Source organism: Bos indicus, chromosome 5 (assembly GCF_029378745.1).
Source record: "Bos indicus isolate NIAB-ARS_2022 breed Sahiwal x Tharparkar chromosome 5, NIAB-ARS_B.indTharparkar_mat_pri_1.0, whole genome shotgun sequence".
In the NCBI taxonomy this organism is placed as follows: domain Eukaryota; kingdom Metazoa; phylum Chordata; class Mammalia; order Artiodactyla; family Bovidae; genus Bos; species Bos indicus.
In genome coordinates this window covers 47,738,101-47,757,587 of record NC_091764.1, presented here as the reverse complement: position 1 = coordinate 47,757,587, position 19,487 = coordinate 47,738,101, and the positions used below count along the sequence as shown (strand labels likewise).

The 19,487-nt window shown below is 38.4% G+C and overlaps 1 protein-coding gene across 1 annotated transcript; it reads right to left on the bottom strand.

The window, feature by feature from the left end:
- Positions 1 to 2,595: 2,595 nt before the first annotated feature.
- Positions 2,596 to 17,493, bottom strand: TMBIM4 (transmembrane BAX inhibitor motif containing 4). Its single transcript, XM_019960870.2, has 7 exons — positions 17,305 to 17,493; positions 10,973 to 11,081; positions 9,906 to 10,011; positions 7,662 to 7,695; positions 5,630 to 5,747; positions 3,382 to 3,427; positions 2,596 to 2,863 (listed from the first exon to the last, which is right to left on the bottom strand). The coding sequence occupies exons 1-7, from the start codon at positions 17,399 to 17,401 to the stop codon at positions 2,657 to 2,659; spliced, it is 717 nt and encodes a 238-aa protein (XP_019816429.1). The 5' UTR covers positions 17,402 to 17,493; the 3' UTR covers positions 2,596 to 2,656.
- Positions 17,494 to 19,487: the final 1,994 nt, after the last annotated feature.

Genomic DNA, 19,487 nt, shown 5'->3' with positions numbered 1-19,487 from the left:
CTTTATTTTTCTGGGCTCCAAAATCACTGCAGATGTTAATTCCAGCCATGAAATTAAAAGATGCTTACTCCTTGGAAGGAAAGTTACGACCAACCTGGATAGCATATTAAAAAGCAGAGACATTACTTTGTCAACAAAGGTCCATCTAGTCAAGGCTATGGTTTTTCCAGTGGTCATGTGTGGATGTGAGAGTTGGACTGTGAAGAAAGCTGAGCACCGAAGAATTGATGCTTTTGAACTGTGGTGTTGGAGTAGACTCTTGAGAGTCCCTTGGACTGCAAGGAGATCCAACCAGTCCATCCTAAAGGAGGTCAGTCCTGGGTGTTCATTGGAAGGACTGATGTTGAAGCTGAAACTCCAATAAGAGCTGAATCATTTGAAAAGACCCTAATGCTGGGAAGGATTGAGGGCAGGAGGAGAAGGGGACAACAGAGGATGAGATGGCTGGATGGCATCACTGACTCGATGGACATGGGTTTGGGTGGACTCCAGGAGTTGGTGATGGACAGGAAGGCCTGATGTGCTGCAGTTCATGGGGTCGAAAAGAGTTGGACACGACTGAGCGACTGAACTGAATGGATGGTTGTTTTTACAAAATATAAAACTACACCAGTGGTTAAAAACTATATTTCCCAAACCAAACAATGATTTGCTGGGTAAAAAGAAAAAAAAAATGACCTTGTTACAGAGTGAAGTAAGTCAGAAAGAGAAAAACAAGTATCATATTTTAATACATATATATGCAATCTATACGGTTCTATAGTACTGCTGAACCTATCTGCAGGGCAGGAACAGAGATGCAGACATGGAGAATGGACTTGTGAAAACAATGGGGAAAGAGAGGGTGGGATGAATTGAGAGTAGTGCTGACATACACACTACCACGTGTAAAAGAGATAGCTAGTAGGAAGCTGCTGTGTAACACGGAGAGCTCAGCTCAGTGCTCTGTGATGAGCTACAGGGGTGGGAAGGAGGCCAAGAGGGAGGGGAGAGATATATATAGTTATAGAAACCAACACAAATTGTAAAACAATTATCCTCCGATTAAAAATAAATTTAAAAAAACGGTATTGTTTTACATTTTTTAAATGTCGTTTTTATCTGCATTTGCTTATTTATTATCTTTAGTCACAATTCAGTACATTCTCCCTTTTGACCAACAATAATAACATTAATAACAGCAGCTGACATTAATAAACACTTAGTTTATATGATATACTCATCTCACTTAATCCTTATAACAATCAGTAAAGAAGGTGGTGTTATTCCTATTATAAAGATGAGGTAAAAGACCTAAGGAAGGAAGGATAAGTAACGTGCCAAAGGTCAAATCACCAGTTGGTTACACAGCAAGGATTCCAATTTAGATTCTCTTACCTACGATGCTATGTTAACGTGAGTATAGCATTATGCAACTGGATATTCAATAATTAATTGATAGTGATGGGGTCAAATTTACATCTAAAACTCACCAAAGGCTGTATCTATATACTACTAATTTATTTCAGTTTAATAGCTGGGAAACAATGCTTAGTGAGTGTTACAGGCTGAGTTGTACCCCCTGAAAATTCATATAATGAAGTCTGTCTTAATCTATTTGGGCAGCCAAAACAACACACTATAGAGACTGGGTGGTTTATAAACAACAAAAATTTACTTCTCACAGTTCTAGAGGCTGGGAAGTCCAAGATCAAGGTGCAGGCATATTCAGTGTCTAGTTTAAAGGTCCTCTTCCTGGTTCATAGACTGTCTTTTCATCATCAGCTCATGTGGCAGAAAGGGTAAGCGGTGTCTGTGGGCTCTCTTTTAAAAAAAGAGCACTAATCCCACTCGTGAGAACTCCATCCTCATGACCTAAGCACATCCCCAAAGCCCTACCTCCTCATAGCATCACAGGGGGCATTAGGTATCAACAAATTATTTAGTGAATGCAAACATTAGGACCAGTGCAAAGTCCCAATTCCTGGTACCTCAGAATGTGACTGTATTTGGAGACAGAATCTTTATAAAGAAGTAATTAGAGTAAAATGAAGTCATCAGGGTGGGCCCTAGTCCAATATGACTGGTATCCTTATAAGAGGAAATTTGAATACAGACAAGTACAGAGAGAAGTCCACGTGAAGACACAGGGAAATGACCATCATTCAGGCAAGAGAGGGAACTCAGAAGAAATCAACCCTACCTTGACCTCACACTTCCAATCTCCAGAACTTTAGAAAAGAAAGTAAATTTCTGTTTAAGCCATGCGATCGGTGGTACTTTGTTATGGCACCTTAGCAAATGAATGCTGTCAGGAATTTGCTAAAGTTTTATTGGTCACTGGTATACTGCTATAATTTTTAAATGAAACTTGTACTTTAAAAACTAAGAATGTTAACTTCTATGTCAAAATAACTGACTTAAGCACACTTTTAATTTTTAATGCATCATAATGTAATGAAATGTCATTAACATTTTAATATAATTTTATTGTAATACTGAATAATTCCCTGTAATTTATCTTTAATACTTTTTCCTTTCTAAATAAGATTAAAATCTAGTCAAAGGAGATTTATACTTTATAATACACAGCATACAAATAAGATCTTAAAAGTATTTAACAATTATATCTCAAACTTTATTACTTAAGGAATCAGTTTCTATATACTGCTTTCAATCACTTTTTATTAGCTGCTTCCAAAACCCGTAACAGGTGCAAGAAGAGATTGATGATATCCAAGTAGAGGTTGATGGCAGCTAATACATACTCTTCAGGTGACAGCCTGTGCATCAGTGAGTGTGTGTCATAGATGATGAATCCGCAGAAAAGAAGGGCTCCCCCAGCAGCCAAGACCAACTCCACTGTCTCACTGTAAAAAAACAACTAAAGGCAAGAGATTATTGTAATAGTTTTATATTTAAGAACAGCATTAAGAATACTTAAGTTACTTATACTCTACATACATATTTAATAATTCTGTACAACTTTGAATACAAATGTTAAAAGTAGAAAAAGGCAGGGCAGGTCCACTTGTGTTGGATGAATGGGTGAAGGGAGGAACCAATGAATATTCTCCTTTCTATTAAATTACCCACCTGACTTTGAACAGTAACATTCCAAACATAAATTATTTAAAATCTATTTCTTACTCAGAATTACATGTGCCACTTGAAGATTAGCAATTGCAAGTGAGGACCTCTTTCTATTTCATTTAACTCATTTGTTCATCTTTCTTTCAACCAATATTATTAACATAAGACCTTGATTTTTAAAATATCATTTTAAAATCATTCTACATACAAATGTTCCAGATAATTATAACCAAGTGTCCTACAGTAACATGTCTCTTACAGCTTTTTGAGATTATTTGTATTTCAAGTTATCATTCTAAAACAACTTACCCTCAAGATTCCTGACAAACACAAAATCCACAAACCAGCAAACAGTCTATAAAAACAAAAATTTTAATAATTTAGAATATTGTTCCTAACCAAAAACCTTTGTAAACTCATTCAGCATTTTCTGAATAAATAAATCCATCCTGATATTTGGCAAAGAATCACTGAAATGTAAGAATTCTTAAACCTACAATGAATATTACAGAATACCCAGAAATTGAAAGAACAGCTATCTATTCAACATTTGTTTTTATGGTGTATAAGACTAATTAAGAGTATAATTTTTAAAGTTTCAATTGGAATATAAAGAAAATACTGACATAAGCAAAATATCATTAGAAATATCATTTAATTCAGAGAGCTATAAAACTTCTTAAAAATATATAAATTTACCAATGAAGCATAATTTCATTTTTAACCAAATAACAAATGATTCTGTGAACACGCATATCCATTAGAGTTCCCAATGTACACTCTGTTTTATTCTGATGTATTAAAGAACTTAATTTATGCACATAAATTTGCCACTGCTATAATTTTATGAGTTATCATTCATTATATATAAAATAAAATTATATATTATATATGTAAGATATAATTATATGACAAGGACATCTAGGAAGTCAGTCCTATTATCTTATGAGACTTGGAAGCCTGAATATACATCTGCTGCCTCAGGCCACAAGTACACTGACCAAATTTATGCTCCCTCCTTAAATAAAAATGAGACAAAATATACGAAACAACAGTTTTCAAACAATAAGCAGCACAGGACAATGAGTCCTGAGATAAGGGAAACAAAGAAGGTGAGCTCTACAAATGACCCAGCTAGAGTTCCCAGGCCACAGTGCAGGGACAGGAATCCATATGCAGCTTTGTGGTTTCCTTGAGTTGAAGAGACGAGAATTCAGAGGTTAGAGAAGCTAAAGTGGTAGACTTTGAAGATCCAAGTTCTAGAGAAAAAAAGGGTTATACAGAGATTTCTGGTGGCATGCAGAGGGTTCTCCTCCAGTCTTTAGCTAAGTACTTATCAATGCATATTTGTGAGGAAGTACCAAAGTCTGGAGAAACCACCACCAGAGAGAACCAGGCAGAAAAATCCTCAGACGCAATAAAGCCAGAAATAGTTTTGATTCACACCAGCTAGAGTGAAAAGACCTGAGACATGGGGCTTTGAGTAATCCTCAGAAGGATACTATCTCAAGAGTGGGGCCAAATTAGCCCTGAACTAAAAGCTGTTCTGGATCCAGCTAACAGAGCTTAAAAACAAGCCTCAAAAGATTCAGACCATTTCCAAAGAACTTAATTGCTTCCTAGAAGAACAGAACCTAACACATATGCAAAACAGGAAGCAAAAAAAAAAATTATATATATATATATAGCTTCTCCTTAAATCATACTCCATTCTAATACAACTGTTTATGCATCCTGCACAATTGTCAGTGTTGGCTGACCAATTAATATTTTATCCCAGTAGAGACTTCTGATAATCTGGTTGTTGTTCAGTTGCTAAGTTGTGTCCAACTCCTTGTGACCCCATGGACTGCAGCACACCAGACTTCCCAGTCCCTTCACTATCTCCACTATCTGGAGTACCAGGAAAAAAGGGGGAGGAAAGAAAGTTTTGCAAGACTAGACTACTTGTAAATTTTTAGTGCTTTAACAGGAAAAAAGAGCAGAAAACGTTTGGGTGATTATGTGCCAAAAGAAAGCCATTGTGAGCTTAGGAAAGATTCTATGCATTCTTACCAAGGTGAGGGCAACACAGTACCATTATCCTAATATAAAAAGGATCATTCCTTATATTAGTTTGAAGAAGGATACAGGTTACTTAAGATGGATCAAAAAATTTAAAGTTCACGCAGACTTCCTTAGCACCTGGGTCACAATTACCTTGCTTTTGCCACAAAGATGTGGATGGTAACATTTCCCACAGTTAATGTTAAGATCTAAATAATTCAGGTAAATTTCATACCATTTATAAAGCATGCAAGCCTATAGCCTCTCTAGAAAGCTTAAATTTCAGGGCATTCACTTCCCTTTCAATATAGAGGTGAAGCAAAAAACTCAAAGCTACTTTCCATCTCCTATCATGTATGCTCCAGGAGAGTAGGGCCCTAGTACCCAAAGGGATGACTTCTCATTACCTCCATTTTTAAAGTATCCAATGCTAACAGTACAGCACCTCTCTCAAAACGAGGTAGTAGTGAAGATATCTATCTATCATAGCCATGATAAATATATCACTTACCCTGCTCCAAATTTGCTGAAATCTCTCTTAGACTGTAAAGTATATACAGTCAAACCAAGAAATACTGCACAAGTCAGTATGAAAGCTTGCAGGACAACATACACATCATAGAAAGTAACTGTAAAATTACAAAACATTGATTAAAAATACATATAAACCATATAAAAGCTTTTTTTCTGTCATATAATAGAAATGCCTTATTTTGTCCTATACTACTTGCCAATAAAAACAATTATGAAAAGATTCCTTATTCAGTCTTCAACTCTTGTATGGTAAAACCACACCCATAGTGCAATAAGCAGGCTCCAAAATATACAACATAAGGAGATCACATCATTATGAAGTTAAAGAAATGGCTAGAAGATAATACACAGCCAGCTGGTTTAGGAGTTTAGGGAATATGGTGAAATGATTTTCACCCATTTCTATCCCAGCTGCAGTTCATCACCATTTGTGGTGACTATCAACTATGGCTTAAACCATCAATAGTGATGGTTCTGGGTCCTGTGGCTGGCTGGGAATTCCTAGGCAAGAAAAATATTGGGGCTGTCTGGGGTTGTCTGCCATTTACCAGCACTGTAGGCAATAGAAACCAACCACGAATTGCTTTATATCCAAGTCTGCATTATCCTGGAGAACATTATTGGGGTTTACTGGATATATATCGAATTTACTCCAGAAATTTTAGAATGACCATCTAGACTGACTATAGCAATTGTAATAAAACTGCTCAACATTTTACAGAATACTGAATTATAACCTCTTTAAAGGTAATTGAGTGTTTTGAACTCAAATCCATTTAAGTAATTTTTAATCTGAGAGGGATAAATTATCCAAGTTCCTTCTGTTTCTAAGTAGTTGACTTTATTTATCCCACACAGGGTTAAGAAGATGAATATGCAGAAAAGATAAAACATGAAATCACTTTTGCTTCTTCTCAGAAATTTCAGTAAGTTCGGGTGGATTCCATCTCTCTCCAACATCCCTTACAAATGGTGGATGCCAGAGGACAGAGATAGACTTAATAACATAGTAGTAAGTAATAGATAATAACACTGATAATAAGTTAAGTATTAATAATACTTCCTTTCCATGTTGAGAAATTTCAACCCTATTTAGTTTGGTGGTTATTATTTATTTATATTCTGATTCTTTTATAAAAAGAAGAGATGAATTACCAAAAAACATAGAGACAAAACCTAGCATGAAAAAGTTAAAAACAGTAATGACAAAATAAGAAGAGAAAAATACATTAACAATATGGATCCACAATTTATTGCTATTGACAGTAACAGTACATTCTGATCTTTTTTGGTATCCCAGATAAATAATTTTGAAACAATCAGAATTTTTATTGTTAATCACAAAATTTTTTACTTGAGATATTATTATATAGGGTACATCAAATAATTATAACAGATACTTCCTTTTAAATATTATATATATTTAACACAAAATACAAGACAGAAATGACTATTGTTTCTTGTAGTGCCCTCTGATGAAATATGAGGATGTAATAAGGTACAGTTCAGTGCAGGCAATTTGAGATACTGAGCTCATGTGATGAAAGAGCATGGTTCCAAACATGTTATTAGTTCTTTTAAGATCCCTTTAAACAAGAAAAAAGATTAGCTATAGTTGTCTTTTTTTTATTTTTGGCTGCGCTATGCAGCATGTGAGATTTTTAGTTCCCTGACCAGGGATTGAACCCATATCCTCTGCAGTGGAAGGGCGGAGTGATTAACCACTGGATTGCCAGGGAAGTATCTGATGTTGTCTTGTTGGATAAACAAAATGAATATTGTTCTCTGTTCCTATTGTTTTCCTAATTCTTTTCGACTTCCTCTAAACTCAGCTAAAACAATATAAACATTTATTTTTTGCTTATATTTTAGGAATTCTTCATTCTATGCCACATTTTTTAATATGACATTACATGATGTTAAGCTTTAGCCCCAAACACTTTTTTACCCAAAAGATTTATCCACTTTAAAAAGTTACTGTAATATACAGAAGCACAATTATGGCTTACCAACGAAGGCCACGGTCAGAGATTCCAACAGTGTCTAAGAAAAAGAGACTGAAATTACATAGATGCATGTAAAATTTATACTGTTAAGTACATGTTCTGATTTCCAGGAATTCAAGGTGATTTCATACCCATGATCTCATTTTAGTTTCAGAGCAGCCTTTTGAAGTATATGGGACATATAATAAGCCCACCATAATAAAAATGAGACCTCAATGTATTAAATGAAAATATTTAGATTCTTTTCTTTTTTTGACTGTGCTGCACAGTTTGTGGTATCTTAGTTCCCCAACCACAGCAGTAAAAGCAATGAGTCCCAACCACAGGACAACCAGGGTATTTCCATGAGAACAGATTCCAATTGTTATACCATTATTCCTTAAACTCAACTAGATTTTTCATATCTGCAACAGGGAGATTCTAGAAGTAATATAGAAAATTCTATTTTTCTCACTCTTTATGATGTAAATAAAGTTGAAACTGCAAATCACATGCACATTTAAAAAACCTCACTACCTCACACAAACAAACACGGAAAGAATATAATATTTAGATAGTACTTTGGTGTGGCAGGACTGGTCTCCTTTAGGATGGACTGATTGGATCTCCTTGCAGTCCAAGGGACTCTCAAGAGTCTTCTCCAACACCACACTTCAAAAGCATCAATTCTTCGGTGCTCAGCTTTCTTCACAGTCCAACTCTCACATCCATACATGACCACAGGAAAAACCACAGCCTTGACTAGACAGACCTTTGTTGGCAAAGTAATGTCTCTGCTTTTCAATATGGTGTCTAGGTTGGTCATAACTTTCCTTCCAAGGAGTAAGCGTCTGTTAATTTCATGGCTGCAGTCACCATCTGCAGTGATTTTGGAGCCCAGAAAAATAAAGTCTGACACTGTTTCCACTGTTTCCCCATCTATTTCCCATAAAGTGATGGGACCAGATGCCATGATCTTCTTTTTCTGAATGTTGAGCTTTAAGCCAACCTTTTCACTCTCCTCTTTCACTTTCATCAAGAGGCTTTTTAGTTCCTCTTCACTTTCTGCCATAAGGGTGGTGTCATCTGCATATCTGAGGTTATTGATATTTCTCCCGGCAATCTTGATTCCAGCTTGTGCTTCTTCCAGCCCAGCATTTCTCATGATGTACTCTGCATCTAAGTTAAACAAGTAGGGTGACAATATACAGCCTTGATGTACTCCTTTTCCTATTTGGAACCAGTCTGTTGTTCCATGTCCAGTTCTACCAGTCCTGGGTGTTCACTGGAAGGACTGATGCTGAGGCTGAAACTCCAGTACTTTGGCCACCTCATGCGAAGAGCTGACTCATTGGAAAACACCCTGATGCTGGGAAGGATTGGGGCAGGAGGAGAAGGGGACGACAGAGGATGAGATGGCTGGATGGCATCACCAACTCAATGGACATGAGTTTGAGTAAACTCTGGGAGTTGGTGATGGACAGGGAGGCCTGGCATGCTGCGATTCATGGGATCGCAAAGAGTTGGACATGACTGAGTGACTGAACTGAACTTGGTGTGGCAGAGTATTGAAACTGTCCCCCAATATTCTTTTTTTCTTTCTTGGTAACAGAATTTTGCCTAAACATATACCCATTCAGATTAAGCATTATGTTTTCAGCTTCCCTGGCAGCTAGATCTGCAAGAATCTAGATCTAAAAGCTAGAATATAGTGTGACTATATTCTAGTCAATAGAATGTGAATAGAGAGACATACAACCCCGAGGAGCAAAGAGGTTTGCTCTCTCCTTTCTCTTTTCATTTTTTAAATAGATAGAATGCAGGTATGGTAGTAAGCTATCTTATTCGATGCAACTTTATTTATTTATTTTATTTTATTTTTTCCAATGCAACTTTAGAAATGTCTAAACTATAGCAGTGTCTGGGCCCCTGACAACTTCACTAAACAGTCATTCAGATTTTTATATGAAAGAGACATAAGCTATCTTGTTTAAGCCATGTCAAAAGTAGCTGAACTCATATCCTAAATAAGAACTAGGGATACTGAGCTTCATCCTCAAGCTTCTTTCCCCTTAATTATATCTTTGTTTTAATTGTTTATTCTAGTTAGATTTTATCTGATAGACAATTATCATAAAGGAAATGCCTTGATTTTTTAAAAAACTCATTAATTTGGTTCTGCTACTGTTACATATATATATGCATTCAAATAAATAAATTTGAAATTCAGGAATAAATGTTAAGGAAACACATTGTCAAAGTACTTACAAATCCAAAAAGCAGGTATAGGTTAAGGGGATGCTTATGTCTGTTTACAGTCAAGGCTAAAATCAAACCCAAGGATCCAAGGGCCAACACCAAAATTAAGGCAGGACTGAAAGACAAAAAATTAAAAGCATTCTCAACTTAAAAAAATACCATAAATAACATCCAATTTAATAATAAAATTTCTCTATGTGTTCATGAAAGTACAGGAAAAAAAAATTTGGAAGGATCTAAACCAAACTGACCAAAGAAATTATTTTTCCATGGGGAAAATTTGAGACTGTGAGATGGGAAGGAGCAGGAAGACAAAGAATCTTTCCCACTACGAATGTGGAAAATGTAACCCTTTTACGTCATGAATTTCTATTATATTGAATAATTTTTTCAATTAGCATACTGCCTTTTTTAAAAACTAAAACTCAATAAAGAAAAACTATTAAATAATAAGCAAATTTTATACCTAACTACTTTTTTAGGGCATTTACTATATAGCTGTAACTTAAAGAACTTACTCCAAATAGCAAACTAATAGTTCAAGATTCCCCTTTTGTAAAGGAAGGATAGAAATTATCTACTTTTAAGAAAATATTCATTCTTTACTTTTCTTTAATATAAAGTCTATATTACTCTTACCCATGGAAATAATTATTTTGGAGGTCAAATCTTAAACAAATTAGGGAAGAACCATATGGAACTCCTCTGAAAGGATTTCAGTGAAATTTTCCTAGCTGTGAACTGACACTAAGGTAAATTTAACTTTTCAAGCACTGTCTTGGGCTTTGGGGACAGGGCATAAGTCTAATAAAGACACACTCAAAAAATTACATTCAATAAAAATTCTTAATGGAGATGAGGGGTTAACTCTATGAAACCAAGCTAAAAATGTTGGCGGTAAATACCATATTGTAGATTATTTTTCTTGCAAAAATTTATTCACAAGAGTTAATCAATCCTTTTTACATTCTAACCTCAAAAGTTAATAGAAAAAAACCCCACTACCTTGCTCATCTTATGCCCTTTGAGTCACATGCAGTGGCTGAAAATGATTCTGAATCATGTCATTACCTTACCTTTCATGTACAAATGTCCGTATAGAATCAAAGTATAAAAAAAATGCCAATGTCACTGTAGTTAAGAGAACTTGGAGAGAAAGGATGCTGTAGACTTTTCTTAGAAAGGCTGAAAAGAGAAAAAAGTTACACATGACTATTTTCTTAAGCATTTATCAGAGTACAGCAAGATCAGGTTTCTTCTTAGACACATTAAATTACTATGTAAATTCTTTCTTAAATCTTAATCCAAATATCACAACTGTAACTAAAACTTAAAAAAAAAAAGCCTCCCAGAAAATAAAAAATTTTGTTAACTATACTCCAGGAAGCATGAGCTTAAAAAATTAAGTTAATGGGCCAGAATACAAATGTTTCCATCAAAATAAAACGAAACCATCAAATCCATATTTGTGCAACATACAACAAAGCAAAGGATTAAAACCAGAACATGTTTTAAATAACGAAGTTATCTTGCAAGTGAAAAGCAGGAATAAAAAGCATATGGTTAGATATAAAATTTAAAAAGAAATCTTAATTTCCAAGCGGTGCAAATGTTTCCCTAAAATGAAGCTTCTCCATAAAAGGCAAATAATATATAAACTTACTTTCACTCACCTATTTTTATTTCTCACTTCTAGTACCTTTGCTTCTAGTTTCTATATAAGAAATTCTGACTTTCAAAATACGTTATTACCAACATCCTTATTACCAACATCCATAAATCAACTCCAAAGCGCAATGATCTAAAAATATTTATAAAAGTCTTCTGATACATAGAAGACTTCCCAGGTGGCGCTAGTGTAAAGAACACACCTGCTAATGCAGAAGATAAAAGAGACATGGGTTCGATCCCTGAGTCAGGAAGATCTCCTGCAGAAGGGCACTGCAATCACTCCAGTATTCTTGCCTTCAGAATCCCAGAGAGAGGAGGCTGGTGGGCTACAGTCCACAGGGTCACAAAGAGTTCCTCGTATTCCTGAAGGACCCTAAACAGACTTCTAAATGCTTTATTTTATAGTGATGTCTACTTGTCTTTCACTATTAGACTATGAAGACTAAAGAGCTCCCTAATAATAGGATATTAATATTCATTTTAAGTTTCCCATTTTAGGACACGACTCAGCATGAGTTCCTACCACTCTGCCAGGGATGGCACAGAATATTGTTTAATCGTTAACTCTGGTCCAACTCTCTGTGACCCTGTGGACTACAGCCCGCCAGGCCCCTCTGTCTGTGGGATTTTCCAAGCAAGAATACTGGAGTGGGTTGCCATTTCCTTCTCTAGGGGATTGTCCCAACCCAGGGATCGAACTCACATCTCATGCATCTCCTGCATTGGCAGGTAGATTCTTTTCCTCTGAGCCATCTGGGAAGCCCTTGGCACAGAATAAATACTCCTTAAATTTTATTTGCTTTTAAATAAACTTATATTGAATTAATGAAAAGTAAATTTTGCCAGAGAAAAGGTGTTATTCTGACACAATAATGGAGCCACATAATTTCTTAGGCAAGAACAACACTGTGGAATGATTTTTACCCAACAAAAGATATGGTACTGTCTCTTGACTCTCATGACAATATGCATGCGATAAATGTTCTCTTTGAAAAAAATTCCTACTAAAGACCTCATTCCTCAAGGAATGATGAAGTGCTTTGATGGCATGTCTGCCAAATATCAAGCAGTAAAATAAATATAAGAATAAGAGAATGTTCATAAATAATAAAGATTTAATCCTTAAAGGCCCTCCCATTACATCTTTTTTAAAATATAAGAGTATTTATTTATTTTTTGATTGTGCTGGGTGTACACTGCTGCAAGGGCTTTTCTCTGTTTGCAGTGAGTGGGGGCTACTCTAGTTGCATGGGCTTCTCACTGCGGTGGCTACTCTCTAGGGCACACGGGCTTCAGTAGCTGCGGCCCCTGGGCTCTAGAACACAGGCTCAATAGTTGTGGCGCACAGGCTTTAGTTGCTCCTTGGCATGTGGAATCTTCCCGGATCAGGATCAAACTGGTGTCCCCTGCATTTCAACATGGACTTTGAACCACTGGATGCCCAGGGAAGTCCTCTATACTCTTTTAAAAATAGAACTTAAATCAAATCCCACAAAAAGTAACATTTGACACCCATTTTGAATAACTAATATAAAAAGTGGCAAAAGATATACATACACACCCAGAGAAAAAAATAAAAGATCTGATAAGAAAACAAGTCAAACTGCAATCTTTCAGTTGTGGTTTTTTTTTTTTTTTTTGAGTCCTATTTCTGCCTTTCTACTTTTCGGCTTTCTACTTCCACTTCTTCCCTTTCTACTCAAACTTGACAGGCTGAAACATGAACTTTTCATTTCTACCCAATCTGTAACCAGCACCAACCTCCCCCAAGCCGAAAATGTAGGAGTCACCTCTGATTTCCCTCTTTTCCCAATCCATCAACAACTACTGTAGCTTCTACTTGCAAAGTGAAAGTCATCCACCTCTTTGGTCTCCTTTGCTACATTTCCAGTCAGTCTTATGATCTCGCACCTGCACGGTTATAGTAGCCTTCTATTTGGTCTGCATGCTTTCACTGGTCCCACCTATAGTCCCACAGCTGTTGACAGCTATCTTTTTGTAGAGTAATCTGTATCATGTGACTGCCTGCTTAAGTACTTGTAATGCTTTCCCTTCTGCTTACAATAAAATGTTAAAGTTTTTATGGGGCCTAAGAGTCGGACACGACTTCTTTCACTTTTCACTTTCATGCACTGGAGAAGAAAATGGTAGCCCACTCCAGTGTTCTTGCCTGGAGAATCCCAGGGACGGGGGAGCCTGGTGAGCTGCCGTCTATGGGGTTGCACAGTCGGACACAACTGAAGCGACTTAGCAGCAGCAGCAACAAGCCCTACATGACATATGCATGCATGCTCAGTCTTGTCCGCCTCTTTGTGACCCCATAGACTGCAGCCCACCAGGTTCCTCTGTCTGTTGGCTTTCTCAGAACAGAATTCTGGAGTGGGTTGCCATTTCCTTCTCCAGAGGATCCTTTGGACCCAGGGCTTGAACCTGTACCTCCTGTATCTCCTGCATTGGCAGAGGGATTCTTTACCACTGAGCCAACTGGGAAGCCCGTGATTATCATAACTAGGTCATAAAAGACACGGTAGCTTCCTTAATGGTCTCTCCTGGGTTGCATGCTCTTGACAAGTCAGCTACCACGCCATGATGCTCAAGCAGCCAATGGAGAAGGTCACATGGCAAGGAATTAACACCTTGTATCAACATCTGCATGAGTGGGGTTTCCAGGAAGCAGATCTTCAACCCAGTGAAGTCTTCAGATGACTGCAGTCTCAGCCCACATCTTGAGTGGACTCTCCTAAGACACCCTGAGCCAGAACCACCTAGCTACGCCTATCCCATATTTCTGATTCTCAGAAACTGTGTTAAGTAATAACTGTTGTTTTAAGCTTCTAAAATTTGGAATAAATTTTAATAAAGCAATAGATAACAAATACAACCTAGCTAGCTTCTTCTCAACAACACAACTGCCATCTCCTTTAAAAGTTCTTTCCCTGACCATTCCTTAACTAAAATAGCTACTAAGCTACTATTCTAGGCTCTAGTGTCTATTTCATCACTGTTTCTTTTCTTTAGAGAGTTTAACACTGCTAGTAGTCTATTTATTTGCTTAACTCTTTAGGGCCTATCTCCCTTACTACTCCACACAAATAATAAATCTAGAGGACTCAAATATTATCTGGTTACTGCTATATCCTTAATATCAGCAGGGAGCCCAATAAAGTTGTATAAACAAAAGAAAAATGCTCACCTTCACTCACCTGGCTAAAAAAATGTAGATTAAAACAAGATTACATTTTTTTTTACCCACAACAAGAGGCAGTAAACTATGGCTAAGGGCCAAACCCAGCACATCACCTGATTTTATAAGAAAGTTTTCCTGGGCACTGCTGCTGCTAAGTCACTTCAGTCGTGTCCGACTCTGTGCGACCCCATGGACTGCAGCCCACCAGGCTCCCCCATCCCTGGGATTCTCCAGGCAAGAACACTGGAGTGGGTTGCCATTTCCTTCTCCAATGTGTGAAAGTGAAAAGTGAAAGTGAAGTCGCTCAGTCCTGTCCGACTTCTAGCAACCCCATGGACTGCAGCCTACCAGGCTCCTCCATCCATGGGATTTTCCAGGCAAGAGTACTGGAGTGGGGTGCCATTGCCTTCTCTGTTCCTGGGCACAATCACAGCCATTTCTGTGTCCTCTATAGCTTCTTTTTTTGCCTGGATAATTCCATGGACAGAGGGGCCTGGCAAGCTACAATCCATGGGGTTGCAGAGTCAGACACAACTGAGTGACTAATTGTAATTGTATAGCTTCTTTTGCATGACAATGGCAGTATTTTGTAACTGTGCCACAGAGTCCTTTATTATGACTCCACAAAGCTGAAAATATTTACTATCTGGCCCTTTGGAGAAAATGTTTGCTAATCCCTGATCTACCAGATTGCCAGATACTAAGAAGTTTGATGATCTCAGTGCTGGTGAGAGTGCAGTAGAAAGTACCCTCATGTATTGTTTGCTGGAGAGTCAACAGGTGCAATCTCTTTGGGTAGTTGACGACATCAAATTTTAAATGCACATATTCTTTGGACCTATAATTTCACTGCTAAAAATTTATAGAACAATAATTGGAGAAATTCACAACCATATGGAAGAATGGCCCCTAAAGCTCTATTTGAAGGAATAAAAAGAATGAAAAGTAACAATCTAAATACCCATCAAGAAAGGATGATTAAATAAATTATGGAACATACATATTATAGATGATCACCATAGTTAAAAATATGATAAAGCTATAAATATATGTACTGCTATTTTTCAATATGATAACATTAAATAAAAATACAAAGTTGCAGAAATGTAAGAATCATAACATTGTGCTTCTTAGTATAAAACAGTATGTCTTAGTGTTTCAAAAATACAAATATAGTAGACTGCTAAAACAGATTAGTTTAATAGACTATGTATATTACATATGTAACAACTAATTATATAAACTTAACTTAATGGTACTATAAAAGTGCTCAAGGTAGAGATTGTACTCAGCTTTCATTCTCACATCATTTTTCTGTAGCTTCATAATTTGTTGTTTTCTACCAATAAGCCTTGGCTATTTAAATATATAATATTCCAAAAGTATTTTCCAGAAGATGTACGTATTACATTTTCAAAACAACCCCATTTTCCTTCATGTAAAGGTAGTGAGGAAAGAAGTTTTGAAGTCACAGTTGCTCACCTTAAGACACTAGTTAGATCAGCCAGATTAATTTGCTTAAAAAATAGAGGGAGGCATTTCTGTTTTACCTTTAAATTCATAAAAAATTTTGACAGACCAGATACCATTTTAAACTACAGATGCAGTCAGCTTAGTCACAGGTCCAATGACCATGACACAGGGTTCCTTACTGGTAATTTCCTGATAGGAGTGAGATCACACTGGGTGAATTCCTGGATGAGAGCTGTTACCAAGAAAGGAGCCATGATTATCATTTTCTAAACATATGTCTAAAGCTTAGAATTTTCAGCCCCACACCCGTTTCTCCTGAGAAGAGAGAAGGGCTGAAAATGGAGGTAATTAATCATGCTTTCGTGAGGAAGCCACCATTAAACCCCAATAGTACGGGGTATGCAGGGCTTCCAGATGGGTGAACACAGCCTCATACCAGGACATAGAAACTGCAAAGACAGACGAGGACACAGAATCAGCCCTTATATCAAAAACATAGCCTGCAATGCAGGAGACCTGGGTTCGATCCCTGGGTCAGGAAAATCCCCTGGAGAAGGAAATGGCAACCCACTCCAGTACTCTTGCCTGGAAAATCCCATGGTCAGAGAAGCCTGGTAGACTACAGTCCATGGGATCGCAGAGTCGGACACGACTGAGCGACTTCACTTTCATTTTCCATTCAGATATACGTCACAATGATCATATAATAAACTTACTTTCACGGAAAAAAATAACCCAAGTTTCTCTTAACTGAAAGATGCCAAATTCAAGCTAGTGAGGTTTTCAACCCCTTTTCCACCGAAGATGATAGGATGGACTCAGTTTCAGGTCTCTGGGCGTACAGCTGGGGAGCCACCTCACCTCTCCCTCTCAGCCCCTGCGGAGGGAGAAAACCCTTCTTCCCAGCCAGGGGACCGGAAGGAGGAGGGAAGGCTGTCCTCTGAACCCAAGAGATCGGCGGTATCCCCAGGGCCTGGTCGCGGAGGATGCTCGCCTCAGAAGCCGGAAACCAGCCCCCAGAGGCCGGCGACGCCAGGGGACCGACAAGGCGCGGCCGGGAGGGACCCGGCGACGTACCCATTCGGATGTGCACGCTGGCGGAGGCCACGCAGCTGCCATAGTTGAAGTCGTCCTCGATAGAAGAGCAGGGGTAGCGGGGGTCAAAGTCCGCCATGTCCGCACAGCACCCCCCCCCAACCCCAGGGCCCCCGCGGAGCTAAATTGACGACGCCACCACAACGGCCTCAGGCCTTCCACTTCCTGAGGAAGCGATCCAGCCCCAACTAGCCGAGAGGCCGCGCCCGAGCCAAGCCCCAACCAATCGATGAGGTAGCCTCGAACATTCAGTTAGTTCAGTTCCCTTCAGTCGCTCAGTCGTGTCCGACTCTTTGCGACCCCATGGACTGCAGCACGCCAGGCCTCCCTGTCCATCACCAACTCCCGGAGTTTATCCAAACCCATATCCATTGAGCCTCCTGCCCTCAATTTTCCCCAGCATCAGGGTCTTTTCCAACGAATCAGTTCTTTGCATCAGGTGGCCAAAGTATTGGAGTTTCAGCTTCAACATCAGGCCTTCAATGAATATTCAGGACTGATTTCCTTTAGGATGGACTGGTTGGATCTCCTTGCAGTCCAAAGGACTCTCAAGAGTCCAACACCACAGTTCGAAAGCATCAATTCTTCAGAGCTCGGCTTTCTTTGTAGTCCAACTCTTACATCCATACATGACCACTGGAAAAACCATAGCCTTGACTAGACGGACCTTTGTTGGCAAAGTAATGTCTCTGCTTTTTAAAATGCTTCAGTTAGGCTGGAAAAAGGAGTTTGCTTCATGTTAGGGCGGGAGAGAAAATGAGTTACATTTTCAGTGTCATCTGAAGTGAAGGTTTTCTCAGATTTTCCTCCACAAGTTTCTTAAATCCTCTGACCAAGAGAAGTTGCTAAAAGTGATAAAAATGAAGTCCCCTTTCATCCTTCCGTTCAACAAATACCCATTCTCATTCTTTCTTGTTGTTGTTTAGTTGCTCTTCGCGACCCCATGGACTGTAGCCCGCCAGGCTCCTCTGTCCATGGGATTTCCCAGGCAAGAATACCGGAGTGGGGTGCCATTTCCTTCTCCAGGGGATCTTCCCGACCCAGGAATGGCTCAAACCCGTGTCTCCTGCATAGGCAGGTTGTTTCTTTACCATTGAACCACCAGGGAAGCCCCCATCTCATTCATTTACTGCCGCAATAATCACACTGAGGAGATACTTTTCATTAAATTATTATTTAAAAAAAATATTTATTTATTTGGCAGCACCGGGTCCTAGTTGCGGCATGTGAACTTGTGGTTTCAGCATGTGAGAGCTAGTTCCCTAACCAGGGATCAAACCTAAGCCCTCTGCATTGAAGTTCAGAATCTTAACCACTGGACCACCAGGTAAGTCCCTACGTTATTTTTATTGAAGTACAGTTGGTTTTAATTATACTACTTTCAATGATGGGCTTCCCTTGTGGCTCAGCTGGTAAAGAATCTGCCTGCAATATGGGACACCTGGGTTCAATCCCTGGGTTGGGAAGATCCCCTGGAGAAGGGAAAGGCTACCCACTCCGGTATTAGGACCTGGAGAATGCCTATGGACTATACAGTCACAAAGAGTTGGATACGACTGAGTGACCTTCACTTCACTTTCAATAATAATCCCTAAAATTATTGATCACTTTCTAAAAACCCAGCTTTCTGAATGAGATAATGCTTAATGCTGGCAGACATGAGCAGAGCCAACCAGAGAAGAGTGGAGTAATATAGGTAGGTTCTCAAGGGGCCAACATCTGCAAAGCAGTAAGGGCACAAGGGGCAAAGCTCAGGTGGAGTAAGGGCACAGATTGCAAAGAATGAGGCACAATAAAGGCCAGATCACTATATGCCAAATGTAGACTTTTGGAGAGAGTCATGACCACAGGCAGGGAAGAGGATGTTGCGCTCTACTAATGAAAGAAATGATGGTGGCAAACACGATGGATCAAAGTGAATATTCATGGTATTGCTGTTATTCCACTACAAAGACAACCTGTAGATATACTCAGAGTAATATCTCAGGGTCCCCTGGATTTTTTTTTAACAAATTTACTTTGATCCCACGGACAGAGGAGCCTGGCGAGCTATAGTCCATGGGGTTGCAAAAGAGTCGGACACGACTGAGCGACTAACACTTTACTTTGATCCACCTACATTTGCCATCCTCACTTTAACCATAACACTCAAAAGACTTAGCAAG

Bases quoted from the DNA above. Each gene is read 5' to 3' on its own strand.
- TMBIM4 (XM_019960870.2), bottom strand. From the start codon at position 17,401: ATGGCGGACTTTGACCCCCGCTACCCCTGCTCTTCTATCGAGGACGAC. The intron at 10,012-10,972 runs GTAAGGTAATGA...TTTGTCTTTCAG, and splicing joins CGGACATTTGTACATGAAAG to TCCTGCCTTAATTTTGGTGT. The intron at 3,428-5,629 runs GTAAGTGATATA...TTGTTTTTATAG, and splicing joins TTCAGCAAATTTGGAGCAGG to ACTGTTTGCTGGTTTGTGGA.